This window comes from Acanthopagrus latus, chromosome 1 (assembly GCF_904848185.1).
Source record: "Acanthopagrus latus isolate v.2019 chromosome 1, fAcaLat1.1, whole genome shotgun sequence".
NCBI lineage: Eukaryota > Metazoa > Chordata > Actinopteri > Spariformes > Sparidae > Acanthopagrus > Acanthopagrus latus.
The window spans coordinates 33,304,373-33,318,848 of NC_051039.1; the positions used below are offsets into that span (position 1 = coordinate 33,304,373).

The 14,476-nt window shown below is 40.2% G+C and overlaps 1 protein-coding gene and 1 long non-coding RNA gene across 2 annotated transcripts in view; one reads left to right on the plus strand and one right to left on the minus strand.

The window, feature by feature from the left end:
• Positions 1-14,476, plus strand: part of tmem132a (transmembrane protein 132A) — a 33,280-nt gene that overhangs the window by 15,015 nt on the left and 3,789 nt on the right. Inside the window, exons 8-13 of the mRNA XM_037116019.1 lie at positions 1,688-1,840; positions 2,073-2,268; positions 2,399-2,542; positions 4,912-5,114; positions 5,493-5,712; positions 12,491-12,682. Of these exons, the coding sequence (XP_036971914.1) occupies positions 1,688-1,840; positions 2,073-2,268; positions 2,399-2,542; positions 4,912-5,114; positions 5,493-5,712; positions 12,491-12,682 (1,108 nt within the window). The remainder of the gene's footprint in view (positions 1-1,687; positions 1,841-2,072; positions 2,269-2,398; positions 2,543-4,911; positions 5,115-5,492; positions 5,713-12,490; positions 12,683-14,476) is intronic.
• On the minus strand, positions 2,571-4,507 carry LOC119029292. Its single transcript, XR_005077959.1, has 3 exons — positions 4,253-4,507; positions 3,495-3,583; positions 2,571-3,200 (listed from the first exon to the last, which is right to left on the minus strand). It is a non-coding gene; the product is annotated as an uncharacterized LOC119029292 (long non-coding RNA).

Sequence of the window (14,476 nt, forward strand, 5' to 3'; positions counted from 1 at the left end):
CCAAAAACTCAAAGACTGCAGCAGGACTACTCAATAACCAGTTTGACATCACTGGTGTCCGATTAAATTTGGGACTCAGTTCAAGATCCTGGAACCTTGAATAATCTTGTTCCAGAGTTTATCAAAGGTCTACTTCATTGTATTTCACTGAACTGGGCCTGTTAGTTCAAGACTGAAAACATAACGGGACTGTGCATTTGCTGTTCTGGGTCTTAGGCACTGGAACAGTCTCCCCCTGGGAAATAGCTCAACTAACTCATGTTGGTATTAACAGTCAAAGTTATGGACCTTTCTCTAAGCATTATTGAGCTTGGGTTGTGTCAATCTGTAGTACCATTTGTAGGAGATGCACTACTTAATAATAAAGGTAATTAATCACTGGCGATTAATAACACACTCGTAAATGGGGCACCACCTCCCTTGTTTGATTTATTAGAATAGGCCGGAGGAAACTATTCCAAACATCTAACTGTACAAGTCAGGCTTGAGCAGTTACAATCAGCTTATTCAAAATATATGTTCAATATCATGTTCTATCTCATATTCTGAAGTAGTGATTTCTTTACACGGATCCATTGATTTTTCACATCAAATTAAACTTAAACAGAATGGTGAATTTGTGGAACAGATAGTCAATATTACAGGGTAATTTTTACACTAACAGGACCCTATCCGAAATTCTCTTTGAGCTTATAAGGTGGAAGTCGAAGCTTTATCAACACCGACTCTGATATTTATTACTCCAGCTGTGTGCAAGTTTCAAACTTTGTTTTGTAGATGAAGAGGTCCATGGACTTGGGTTCCTCTGATCCTTTCTGGGCTTGGCTGCGGGTGTAGCAGCGGTCCAACCGCTGGAGGATGATTTTGCGCCTCATCTCTGATGACAAAACTCACCGGCCCAGTGGATGAGTTTACAACTTGAGTGCATTGTGGGTGTCCGGTTGTGGCTGGATGGTAATTTCTCTGCTCAGCTGGAGAAGTTATCACGGCTTCTTGAGCAGTTCAGCTACTGCACCGGTGCAGTAGCTGAACTGCTCAAGAAGCCGTGATAACTTCTCCTTCTGAATAATGATCAGTGTCTTAAACAGAGTTCCTTAGAGCAGTAATTCTTCAGCTTCGACTCTGAACTGATTTAACTTCTTGTTTAAAAATAACTGGAGGATGAAACGCTGGCCGGACGATTCTTCCATTGTTACTAAATACAAGAATTGGAAAAAGGTAACTTCTTCTGAGTCGGCAACGATACTTTAACAAAAAGAGCTTGCTCGAGCTTTCAAAATAAAAGCACTTCAAACCACGAGTGATAACTTTGAAAAAGTTAAACAAGTGGTTCAAGTTTGCGGAGATTACAAGTCTCGGAGTAGGTCTCATGGACTTATCAGTCTCTTCTCCTTGCTGGGGCAAAAAGGTGACAGTGGCCTTTTAGCTTTTCTGATGGGGGAGCAGGGCAGTGAGTGAAAGGTGAATCCATCAGGAACCAAGAGGCCTTTGGATAGAGGTGAATAAATACAGGACACATTCCTACACCAGCCATCTAGTTTTCCATCTCCAAAATTCAGCACCTCACACCATAACATTTAGATGAAAAGACAGCATTACAGGTAGGAGGAAAATGTGATTTTTAAATTTGAAAAAAGCTGATGATGTGTATCATACTGTATTACTAACTGCCAACAAACTCTTGTAGGCTGAAAGTGAAGAAGGGCTTGGTGTCAATGGTGGCCCAGAGAACTCTGACCTCTGACCTTTGGGCCGTGACTCTGGAAAAAAGCCAAGGCTCCAAACACGACGTGCTATCCATCTTCTGCCACAAACACAGCACACACAAGCAAACACACAAGTAGGTCAAGAGTCCATGTAATTTCTGTGTTTTAGTAAGTTATTACAACCAAATATGCAGACAAAAGAATGGAGCAGGTTCATTTAGCTCATCTTGTGATAACCAAGAAAATCACTCACAACTTTTTCCTTTACAGGTACAATCCCGTTTGCTTTGAAAGCTGCCTTATTTAACCATCATGTAATCAAGTAATCTACTGGCAGTTCAGTCTCTGATTACTGTTGCCCTGCAGTCCCACTCTCCCTCAGCAGGTGGTGTGTCTGTCAGTCAACGGCCGGAAGCAGAGTTTCGGTGTTGCCATGGCAGTGCCTGCCAACTGGTGGGTGGAGTACTCTGAGCATAACAACCCTGTATCACCACACAGTGCAGGAGTGAGCATCTTCACCTTCGCTGATCGACACATCTCTGGAATCACTCCCATTACAGAGGTGCTTCATTCACTTGTTCATTTAATCAGTCACAAGCCAATTTTTCACAATGTATGATACTTAAAGGTCTATGTAATCTTAATTATTAAACATCACTGTGATTGTGTGTTTTCATATCTTTTGTCATCAGGGTAACACTATCATCAACACAGCAATACTGACCAACCAGCGGGTAACACTTCCTGTCATTGTCCTGGCCATAAGTCATGATGGAAAGGTGTCAGACGTTACATCTGCAGTCACATGCCACTCCACCAATGAGAACACGGTCAAGGTTCGACTTGGATTAAAGTGTCATGTAATGTAGTGTTAAGGGTGCAACAAATAAAAACAAATATTGCTATATTTCGGCCTCTCCCAGAAGATAGATGTTGTTATCTGACATGCTATCAAGTAAGTTTCAACATCACAGTGGGTTTAATCTCCAGTAATGCTTTTTTTGTCCACTACAGAAGGGGGCTACAGAACAAGTTGTAAACACATCTGACATCTTATCACCAAATTAAGTGGTTGTGGACAATATGTTGGCAAACATTGCTTTTTTACACATCCAACAGACATAGAGCAACTTTATCATTCATTAAGAGTCATGTTTGTGTCCAACATCCACATTAGACCACTGAGCTGGGTTTTTCACTATGTGAACAAATATTACATATTTGAATATAACCTATTGTTGATATAAAATACCTTCAGAATCCCCCGGTCATACAAAAGTGTGTACTGACTAAAAGGAACTTTAATCATATAATTATTCTTCTATTGATAGACAAATCTGTAGTATTTCAAATGTAAGCAGTTATGAACGGGGGCCAAGCCCTCCCGCGTGACTCGGAACCTGCGCACCACAGAGCCCATGGAAGTTTGGCCCAAAGGATGACAGGCTCGGGGCAATTTGAAGTCACAGGCCAACGTCTGAGCCATGGTATTCGCTGTAATGGGAAGTGCCGATTTTGGATTTGTTGTACTAAATCATGCCCACTTTGACCAATCGTTACTTAACTATATGGCTGGCCTCAGGAGTGACCCCACATCAGTACTGTTTGATTACATTTCTATTATTGCAACAGAAAATGAGAGTGACAAGCAGGGGCGCCGCCAGAGATTTTGGGCCCCATGAAAAGTAATCTAATTGGGCCCTTGTACAGGCTGGCAAAATGATTTGTGGCCGTTTTATTAAAACTATGAATTTTATTATATATTTGTGAAAAGAACATGACAGTTACTTGGTTACTGCTCACTGTCTTCCTTGTAGTCCCGCATGCAGGTCTAATTTATCTCCACAACTGTAGATTCACAGGTGGTGGCTTTGGATCTGGGATGAGAAAATATATATGAGGCTATATGGTTGTTGCGATTTAATCTTCTGATTTCCAGAAAAGATAAACATTTCTCTGATTGTATTGAGTTGTACTGTCACACAGTTTGCATGCACCAGAAATGTTCTCCTCTGTTCCTACTGCAAAGCAGGAAGGTGAGAGTCCCAAACTATTGACCAAACATTCTATTTTAGTGATAGCCGAAAATGTTATATATACACATACATAGTCTCTTTTTATTTCAGAACTGTGTTTAATACATGAAAATCATTCTGAAATAAATATGGATTGTAGGATATTTTTATGTTACAACTTCTATATCTTTTAGCCCTCTAGAAATGATGGTGGATCATCTGTCATTAACATCACTGTCTTCTGAAGGCCATCACGGGCTCAGTTTTTAAGATTTATTTAAGCCGTAAATATCGCTCTGAATTTGAACTGTTTTTACCATGAGGTCCGCGACCTCAATTTGATTGATTGATCACTTGTAATAATAACTTTCAGTCAGCACTTAATGAGGGATGAGATGAGGATGAGGAACCTGCTGCTGCTCAAACTGAGCTAGATTCATGGCTGAATGACTGCCTTCAATCTTTACAACTGCTGATATTATTATTAGCTTTAACTGTTCTTAAACTGTGTCAGCGGTAAACTGTGCTCACCTTTCTTTCAAAAGAGATGTGTGAGGAGTTTTCTTCCCTCTCCTTGCTTTCTTTCCCTCTCTGCCTTTTCCTTGCGTTTAAGGCTCCCTGATTTTGCTTTCTTGATGAGCCGCAGCCTCTCCGCTGTTTGGAGACGCATCCTGGCGCACCTGCAGCTTCAGGGGTGGACTAAACCATTATGTATTGAGAGGGGCCTCGGACAGCCTCCACTATTTTTTATTTATACAGAGTAAAGTCTCTCATCTGATTTATTCTGCCAATTTTAAGTTAGTTATGACAGTAATTACTTAGAAATAAAAAAAATTAAAATAAAAACAACATTTAATTTCAGGCCTTTCGAGTGCCCCCTCCCCCATTTGGACCCTGGTAATCAGTCCCAGTTTTCCCTCCAGTTCAACACCCCTGGTGACAAGGAAAAATGCATTTATGTTGATTAGTGTGTGGTGTAGCCAAATTCGGCTCATCCCTTCCCATGGCAACCAAAGATCTCAAATTTGGTGTTAATAGCATTTAGTTTGACCGAGATATCAAACAGTTAACATTTTTATAGATAAAACAGTAAAATACGTACTGTACATATGTCCTGTAATCACTAGTGTAATTGGAATCTTCTAAACTTTCCCTTCATCTGTCCATATCTGTCTCAATTCTAACCACAGGTGTCCAGTGATTGCTCCAACCTCTTTGTGGATGGCAGTGAATCCGGGTTGGGTAACACCTGTGCAACAGTGGAGTTTCTACTTGGAACGTTACATGGCTCTGTGTGTCTGGAGGTGTGGGCTCCCTCAGTGCCCCTGCGAGTGTCCCTGTCAGACCCTGTTCTCAATGCCATCGATGGTTGGAACCACCTCACAGAGAAAGGGTAGGAAACAGCCCCAGCATGTCTTTACTGTAGTTTATTCAGCCTCTTTATAAGCTTTATTCTCTCAGTGGCCACCTCATTTGCCTTCTTAAATGCATAGACAGTGAACCCTCACTGGACTCTGTCAAGTACTCTTTGGACAAAATGCCCCAACAGGGGCTGATGTGGCCTGTGATGGCCACTCTAGTATAATCCAGGACTTCTTCTGAAACCTCAGTACCTGCTAACCATTTAAAACTGTTCTTGTGTGATTTGTTTATTGCAAACACCTGAAAAATGTTACATTCTGCCAAAAAACCTAAAATGCAGTGGGGGTTGAATAATTTTGATTGCAACTGTATTTTATTCACAAACATTGAGTGTGTCCTGTCTCCTCAGGTGTGTGCCGGTGTATCAGCGCTCCTCAGTCCAGGTTCTGACTCAGTTCACAGCTCAGGACTCCAGCAGCCGAACCACACACCTCCTGGGTTCATCTGATTGGTTTGTGGATGTTACCGAGCTGGTTCTTAACTCAGTGAGAATAGAAGACCCTCGAGTGGCTTACCTTGGTGCCCAGAACACCCTGATTGGTTTACAACCAGGAAATACATCACTCTATGTATGTGAAAGTTGCACATCAATTCAGTTGGACACCTTCACTTACACAGCAGCGGCATCGGCATCATCATCATCATCATCATCATTACCTTCATCATCATCATCATCATCATCATCATCATCATTTTCATCCTTATTTCACTCTCCCTTTCAAATTCAAATTCAAAGGGGCTTTACTGGCATGAAAGTTTTAACAACAATATTGCAATGCATCTTATCCAAACTTTCAGACATTAACAATAATTTAACATAAACATATACACAACATCAAGAATGAATTAATGAATTTTTCAAAATATATGTTTCTTGTTTCCTTGAATTTTTCACATTTTAGGAGAAAGTGCATCTCTGTCTCGACCTCACCTGTTGAACAGTGACCATATGTTCTGTTTTCTTTTGGTTGCCATGATTTGTTGTGTCTTCCTCTTTGGATTGTCAGTTTGTGGTCACTGAGCCTGAACCTGGTCAGGATCTGTCTCTGCTTTCTATCTCCGACAGTAGAGACATATTCTGCTAATTCATAATCTCTTTCTAGGGCTAGATAACATTATAATCTACTTTGGCTTTTAGTTTCTTCTTTCTAATGTTCCAGATAGGTTTCTTTACATTGTGTTATGATTTGCTTTACTCTGATTGGTGTTAGAAGAGCAGTGTTGTTGTGAGGTTGGCCAGACTGTGTCTGAGAGGGGGCAGTTAGCCTCAGGACCAACTGACATAGGGAACTCTCTTCTGGGCTCAGCTCTCGAGTTTGGAGGGCTTTGGATTGGAGGATGTCTCAGGGGGTGGATTTCAGATGGTTAAAAAAGTTGAGTGTTCTCTTGTGAATGTTTATTATCAGTGGGTATCTGCCTAATTCTGCTCTACATGCATTTGTTGGTGTGTTTCTGTGTACATGTAAGACGTATCTGCAGAATTCTGTATGTAAAGATTCTGTTTGTCCCAGCGGGTATAGCTCTGATGGCTGAGTGGACCCCACACTTCAATATTGTACAGCGCAATGGGCTGGATGACACTATCAAATATTTTAAGCCAGATTTTGACTGGAATTTGGAAATTATAAAATTTTCTCTTAATTGCATGTAAGACTCTTCAATCTTAGTGCATTCGCTACCATGTTGAAACTCCCCGATGCTGTGATGGTTATACCAAGGTAGGTGTAACTTATGCTATGTTCAATTACATGATTATTTATGGTAAACTTGTGGTTTGTTCTCCTGTTCTCCTGACATCTGGGGCATTTTTGAAAGAAACTTTTCTACTATGTCCAGCTGTTGCTGTAGTCCTTGTTCAGTAGTCCTTCATGCCAAATACAGTTGAAAGCTTTCTTGCATCTTGAAAATTTTACCATTTTTTGTTTGGTGTACATGTTTGTAAATCAAAGTGTGAAGGGTATATTCATACTACAGAATAGTTTACCCAAACAGCTGCTGACACAGATGCCACAGTAGTTATTAGGGTCTGATTTGTCCCCACTCTTATGAATGGGGGAAATGAGCCCTTGGCACCAGCTGCCAGGAAAACATCCTGACTATAGTACAATACTGTACAACTTCAACACTGCACCCTGCATCTCAGGCTGCTGCATTTGTGCATTTCATTTTTAATGCTGTCTGAACCACAAGTTTTCCTTGGCTGGAAAGATTTTGTCTATGTGGTCAATTCTTCCCAAGTAATTGGGAAATCAAGGGGGGTTTGGTTGTTTTTAATTGTTTCTTCTAATGTTTGGAGTTTTTCTTGTATAATACATTGATCTGAATTGATTTGATTTATTGGTATGTCTTTGTACAGATTTTCAAAATGTGCTCTGCTGATGTCATAATTTTGGATGGGTAGTATCAGTTGCTTTGTGTTGAAGTTGTTCCACATATCCCAGAATTGATTCTGATTAATGGCATTCTCAATATCTTCAAGTTTCATGTGAGTGTAATTTGGTTTTTGGTTCCTAATTCCACATTTATATTTCTTTAAACTTTCATTGTATCTAATACGTAAAGCTGGGTTGTTTGGTTGCTGATGTTTTTCATTTGCTATTTTTCTCAGCTCTTTTCTGATGGTCTTGCATTCTTGATCAAACCATTTCTCAGCATTTTGCCTTTTAACAGGCTTCCGGTTTTAGTTTTATGAGGTCAGCTTTTATAGCTTCCTTATGAAATATCATAATGATATCATCAGTGGCATTGTTTACACCATCTCTGGTAGAGACATATTGTTTTTTGGTCATATGTTGATATGTCATTCATCAGCTCAGGTGAGTTCAGGGCCATGATGAATTTGTCTCCACTGTTGGGCCCATCTGTAAGTAAGATTTAATTTAAACAGCTTACTGGGTTCTGTTTTTTTGTCATTTGATCTGAGAGTTTAAAGAACACATTTATTTGGTTGTGGTCTGAAAGGTGGGATTGCTGTATGACAGTGAATGCACTGATAGTGGAGGGGTCTATGTCAGTGTCAGTAACCCTAGACCCAAGAGCTGAGGAGTATGTGAATCTTTGTAACTACCATTAACTAGGTACAGGCCAAAGGCCTGTCAGAGATGCACCGTCTCCCTGCCACTTTGATTTATTTCAGAGTCAAGGTTGTTCCAATGGATGACAGTTGGTGTGGTTAACGGGGGGCCTGACCAAATACATGGTTGTTGCCCTGTGGGTCCATGACATCAGGTTCAATTCCTGTTTGTCCATTCAGATCTCCAGTTAGAAGCCTCGAAGTAGGCAATTTCTGAATGGAGAGTGTCAAAGATGTCTTCTTCAAAATAAGGAGAATCTACTATAAATTGAAGAGATATAGATCCCTATCAGCTATGCCCAGGGTTTGATCTAATCTCAACCAAATGTGTGATTTACCCTGTTTACTGGTGATATCTGATGGTAAGATCTCCTTTATACCACACCAAGAGAGCACCATAACTTCATTATATCCTGGAGGACAGTGAGTGAGCAAGACATTTAGACATCATGTTTCTGTCAATACAAATATATCAATGTCTTTGATAGATTTCATGAATTCAGGGTTTCTGCTTTTGAGCTCAAAAATTGAGGAGTGGAGACCCTGAATATTCCAACAGCTTATATGAAATGAACGCATAAAAAACAATTAAAATGAACTTGTATAGTGTGACAAATATTAAAACACCTACAACTATTTATACATTTATAATACTGTCACGCTCAGACAAGGAGAGAGGACTGAGATGCAGAATGATTGAAGTAAAGACAGGTTTTATTTTACTGATCTGTAGCTCTTTAGTATGTATGACAAAACAATGGCTATGGAAATTCTATGGAGACAGACAAGACAAGTAACACATAAAACGGAAAACGCTCCCGAATGAGGAATCTACACTGTTCTTATATATTAGGCTATAAAACTTAAATAGAAAACAAAAATCTCTCCGAAGAGGTCAGCTCACAGGCTATGAAAAATTTCTACTCTATATAATAAAAGGTACAACGAAAAGCACTCCACACGGAGGGAAACAAATGGCTATCAAAATCCTAAATTGAAAATCAAAACTCTAACCACAAACTTTAGCAACAAAAGAATCAAACAACCAAAGAGAACAAATTCAGAAAATAAAACTTGACGATACTTAACTTTGGGAAATACAAGGCAAGGCTGTGAATAAGGCTTCTGTATACGACATAAGACGAAATACTCCTGCGACGCAGACAGGGGAAGACAAAGACTTTATACACATGAGGAAGGGGAACACAGGTGAAAACAATCAAGGATCAGGGATGACGTCAGACCGGGGACACAAGAGGAAGGGCAAGTGACCTGAAATGAGAGGAGAGTTACTTTTCAAAATAAAACATGAAAATCACAGGACAAAAAACCCAAGACAGGACATCCCTCACCGCGTTGTGACAAATACTAAATAATGATTTCATATAAATTCCATTATACAACAGTTAGTTCAGACCACGTGTGGCCTGAATTTGATTGGACAAGAGGCATTCCATGAGTGCTGATATACAGTACAACTGCACTGGGACTTTTTCAGACATATCACTCTGCTGTGCAGGCGTTGTAATTACCGTTAATTAACGTTACATCAATTGACAACTTGTCTTGGATTTTGACAAACTTTGCACCGCAAAGATGAACATATTTCCACAAATTACATTTGATTTAAATTACAAATGGTCAGACTCAGAGGAGGACGAAGGGAAGAAGAGAGGCCAGGATACATCAGCACAAACCAGGTGTGTTAATATGACATCAGCCAACCTCGACAAATTAGAGAAGAGTAGAAAATGAACTCAACACTGCCATACAGAAACTGTCTGATGTGGGACTCAAGGCAAGAGAGATCAAGGCAGTGACTGGGCATAGGTGAGATGCTTTTGATTCATAGATACTGTGTCACAGTCCGAACATGAAATACATATCTAAATCAAATCTTGTTTCGCAAGTCTGAAAGCTAGCTGGACATACTGGAGACCATCTATGGAGAGCCGGAAACGATGGAGCAACGTGTTGTCTGACCGAGCTGTTAATTCATCAGAAACGCACATCATGCCACCAAAGCGACTGTCACTGGACTCTTATTTTAGTGGTTGCACAATAAATGGAAACATTTAGATAAATGTAAATGAAACAAGTAGCAGTCTTTAGGAAATGTTTATGTGTTGTCTGGCAACAGCCTAGTCTCCCTTCCAGTTACAGAGCAACGTATTTGTGTTGGCGGAGCCAAATAAATGATTAATTATATAAACAAATCATAATCTCTTGTGTTTTACTTACTTGTGTTAACTAATAAAATGTGCTTTTAGAACTGTTGAATAAAAGCAATATCACACGAGAGGGAGTGCGGCTGTACTGTATAACAACATTGGTGTGATTATCTGCGGCACTCGGCCTGCGGTATATGATGAGCTGTATAGGAGAAATGAGACCTTTATTCCAAACACTGGGGTAATATCCAGCAGCCAGCACCAGGTTGAAGTGTTTTTGCAAGGGTTACCCTAACCTGGCAAGTTGGAGTCTTAAATTACTGTGTTTCAGCATCTCTGAGTTAACGCTGTCTATACTGCAAGCTTTTCCATTTTTAAGGGTTTTGAGTTTGTGCTGTCTTTCTTTAATGGTGATGGGGTAGTCAAGGGCACACTGGGTGTCCTTCACTGTCATTTCTGGTTCTTTCAGTTTGCCTATTGTTAAAATTTGGTGGGGATTCAGACTCTGGATTTTTATAGAGGTCATTAAAGTAATTTTTCCAGATTCTGCTATTTTAAATCGGGTTGGTCTCTGTACATGGGTTTCTGTTGATGTTTTTCTGTAATTTCCAAAAGGTGTTTTCATTTATAGCTTTTTCAATTTCATTGAGTTCTCCCTCCATATAATGCATTTTTTTTCACATGAAGGAGTCTTTTGTAATCTTTCAGAGCTTGGATATATTCAAGCTGTCCCATGAGGTCACTTTGGTTCCTGTGTTTTCTGTTTGACAGTTTTCTCAGGTTTTGTCTGGATACAGTACATTCTTTATCAAACCATCGCTCTTTTTGTTTCATGCCGGATTTTAGTCTGGTGCAGAGGTATAGGCAGCAGTGCTCTCTTCTGTCCATTTGTATCTCCTGTAGAGGAAACAGCCTTGGCTCAGGGTTTGGATTCACAGTGGTTGACAATGACTTTTTCAGAAATAGGGTTATTTGGCTACGGTCTGTAAGGGGCTGTTGCGGTGATACAGTGAATGCATTTATATATTGTGGTTCAGTGTCAGTAATTGCATAATCTACAACACTACTACCTAACACAGAGCGTTGTGTGAGTCTGCCCAGAGAGTCTCCTCTTATTCTGCCGTTAACAATGTACAGACCAAAGCCTTTACACATTTGTAGTACCCATTTGCCAGTTTTGTTAACCATGCTATCATAGCTTTGTCTTTGTGTGGTTATGCAAGTCTGGTACAAAGGGGGATGTTTGAGGATGTTTGTTTCCTTCATAGTTAATGAAGTCTGGCTCTCTACCAGTTCTTACACATTTGTGTGTGTGTGTGTGTGTGTGTGTGTGTGTGTGTGTGTGTGTGTGTGTGTGTGTGTGTGTGTGTGTGTGTGTGTGTGTGTTTGTAATAACTCAAAATAATGACGGTACTTCCAGCTACAAAAGGCGCATCTCTCTCCTCCCTCCGTGTTGTTTGTGCCGCTGTCCTCAGGTTGTGACATAAGGTGATATACTTAGCTGCAATGTTCTCACATTTGGGCATTTCACCAAGTATATGGGAGTTTCTCTATGTCTGTTTTGTTTTCAAATTCAGGGTGTATTTATATTATATTAGGAAAATATTTATTTCTCAGAGCCCGGTATTTGGGACATGAGGTGAGGAAGTGTAGGACTGACTCAACCTCTGTCACAGTGGGAGCAGAGTCTCTCCTCCTCTGGCAGCAAGCTCTGTCTATGCCGACCCTTCTCTATAGCTAGGGTGCGTTCACTGAGTCTGCACATAGTCAAGGCTTTTCTTGATTCAGGATCTTTTACAGTGCTCAGATAATTTCCTATTGTTAAGTTTCAGGTCAGATAACATTTTAATTTACTCTGTGTTTTAGTTGTTTCCGTCCAGTATGTGATATAGATTTCTTTTTGTTGATTGATAATTTGGTTTGGTCTGATTGGCTTGGTGTTGTGGTACCGAGGCTGTCTGGCGCATGTTAGTTTGTCTGGACAGAGCCTCAGGACCAGCTGGCTGAGTGGACTCTTCTCTGGCTTCAGCTCTTGGCAGGTTAGGGCTTTGTGTCTCTCTCTCTGTCTAACTCACTCTCTGTCTCTCTCCCTCTTTCTCTCAGGTCATCTCTGAGCAGTGGGATGGTGTGCTGGGCCAATGTGACATCACTGTGACCTCTGACCCTGTTACCCCTGGTGACCTGTCTGTGCAGGTGGTCAGTGGCCTCGGCATGTCAGTCAAAGCAAGCCCCGCCCACCCTTTCATCATCACAACAACAGTGACAGCCTACAATATCCTACACAACTACCACCAGGTGAGAGAAAGGGTGATTTCTGAAGTTATATGGAAAATGAAGCATTGCTTGTACATTTACATAGCACTAATTCCTTCAATACAGCAGCTGAGTCATGACATGCTCAACACTTCTGTTGAAACTGAAATGCTTATATACCATTAGCTGCTTTATTTAGCTCCCCACGGAAACACACAGAACACCGCCATCCTCACATGTGCACTACCATAACCTCAACACAGCACATGTGTCACCTGGGTTAAAGAAATATTTTACCATCAAGCAGAATTCAGAAGGGAAAAATATTTTAACCATCTCCCTCTATCTCCTTTTGTAAAATAATAATAATAATCAGTAAGCGATATGAGGGGGATGCACCCCCCTTGTTAGCAAAATTTCCAAAAAGCATCCCCCTTGAGAACCTGCCATCACTCTCCATCGGCAAGCAGCTGGTTGTGTGTCACAAATCACAAGCGGTCGCGCTCAGCTCCGACGCACAGTTAAGTCAAGCCAGACATGGCTGCCTGGTTTATTTTTGACGGAAGCTGCAACAAGTTGCACAGAGCAGATTGCGCTGGCTGGAAGTCAGGGACACAGGAGAGGCACAGAGCATCCGGTCAGTTTTTAAAATAAAATACAATGTGCAGACGCTTGATTGTATATAAACAAAAAATGGCCACATCAACAAAAGTTTGCTATTTATGTTCTAAAAGCAAAATTTTACTTTTATTTACCCCAAGCATGTTTTTCTGTATTATACTTAATACAATACTTTAAATATAAGGTTTTAAAATCTTATAAATCAGCCGGTAAATCAATAAAGCCAAATACCCATAAATCAGTCGGGCTCTGCTATTTTGCATGATGTTCACTGTGTGTCTTTCAAGGAATTTAGATGGTAAAAAAATTCCAAGGGGTCATGTGAGACATGTGACTTAAAATAATCCTGCTTGTAGTGCATTGTGAGAAACATGAGTAAACCTTGCCCAAAAAAACTCAGTGGGGAGAGAAGGACGATAACTGATAATAGAATTGTAGAATTAAAAATGTCACAGTTGTGGTTAAGGTGTCCTGCAACAATGTCGTTTGGGAGGTGAACATAGGTTTGTCTGGGCAGGGTGGTGCTCCCATTGGGACATCCCCCTTGTTGAACACTAGATACATTAATGCCGAAGCATTGATTCGACATTTAAAGGTGTATAAGAGATGTTTATTATTCGTTTGTTGCTCTTTTTTGTGCACGCTGAACACAATGTATGTGTTAAGCACTTTATCTGTGAACTGAAAGCACATTTAGCCACAATTTACCTACTGTGCACAACTATATTTTTCTGTCTTAATGGCTGACGTTGTTTGTGTGCTAATTACCATGTCAAGAGCAGACAACATTTTGATACTGCTGATTTTGAGAAGTTATTTCAATAATGAATAACACAATCTGATTATTTGAGTGTTGTTTATATTATTATTGAGAATTGTGATGCCATATTACAACAGTAATTCAGTGAAAATAGTTATTCTCGATTGAAATAGAGTTTGTGTAGATTTAACATGATTTATGTTCTATAATTGATTGAGAGTTGAGAAAATTAAAATGAATGCTCTGATTCTACTTATTGTAGACCAGGTTTTTTTTCCATTGGACCTACCTGGATATTGGAGCCAGCCGAAGTTTGATGGCGAGCCAGACTCGGCTCAATCAATAGGACTGAAAAGCTAGATGATCCAGCTACAGAGTTTCATACAAACCTGATAGTAGAGTATAACCATAGCACTGCTATGCAGGCGTTAGAACCTCTTTTGCATCGTACTCGC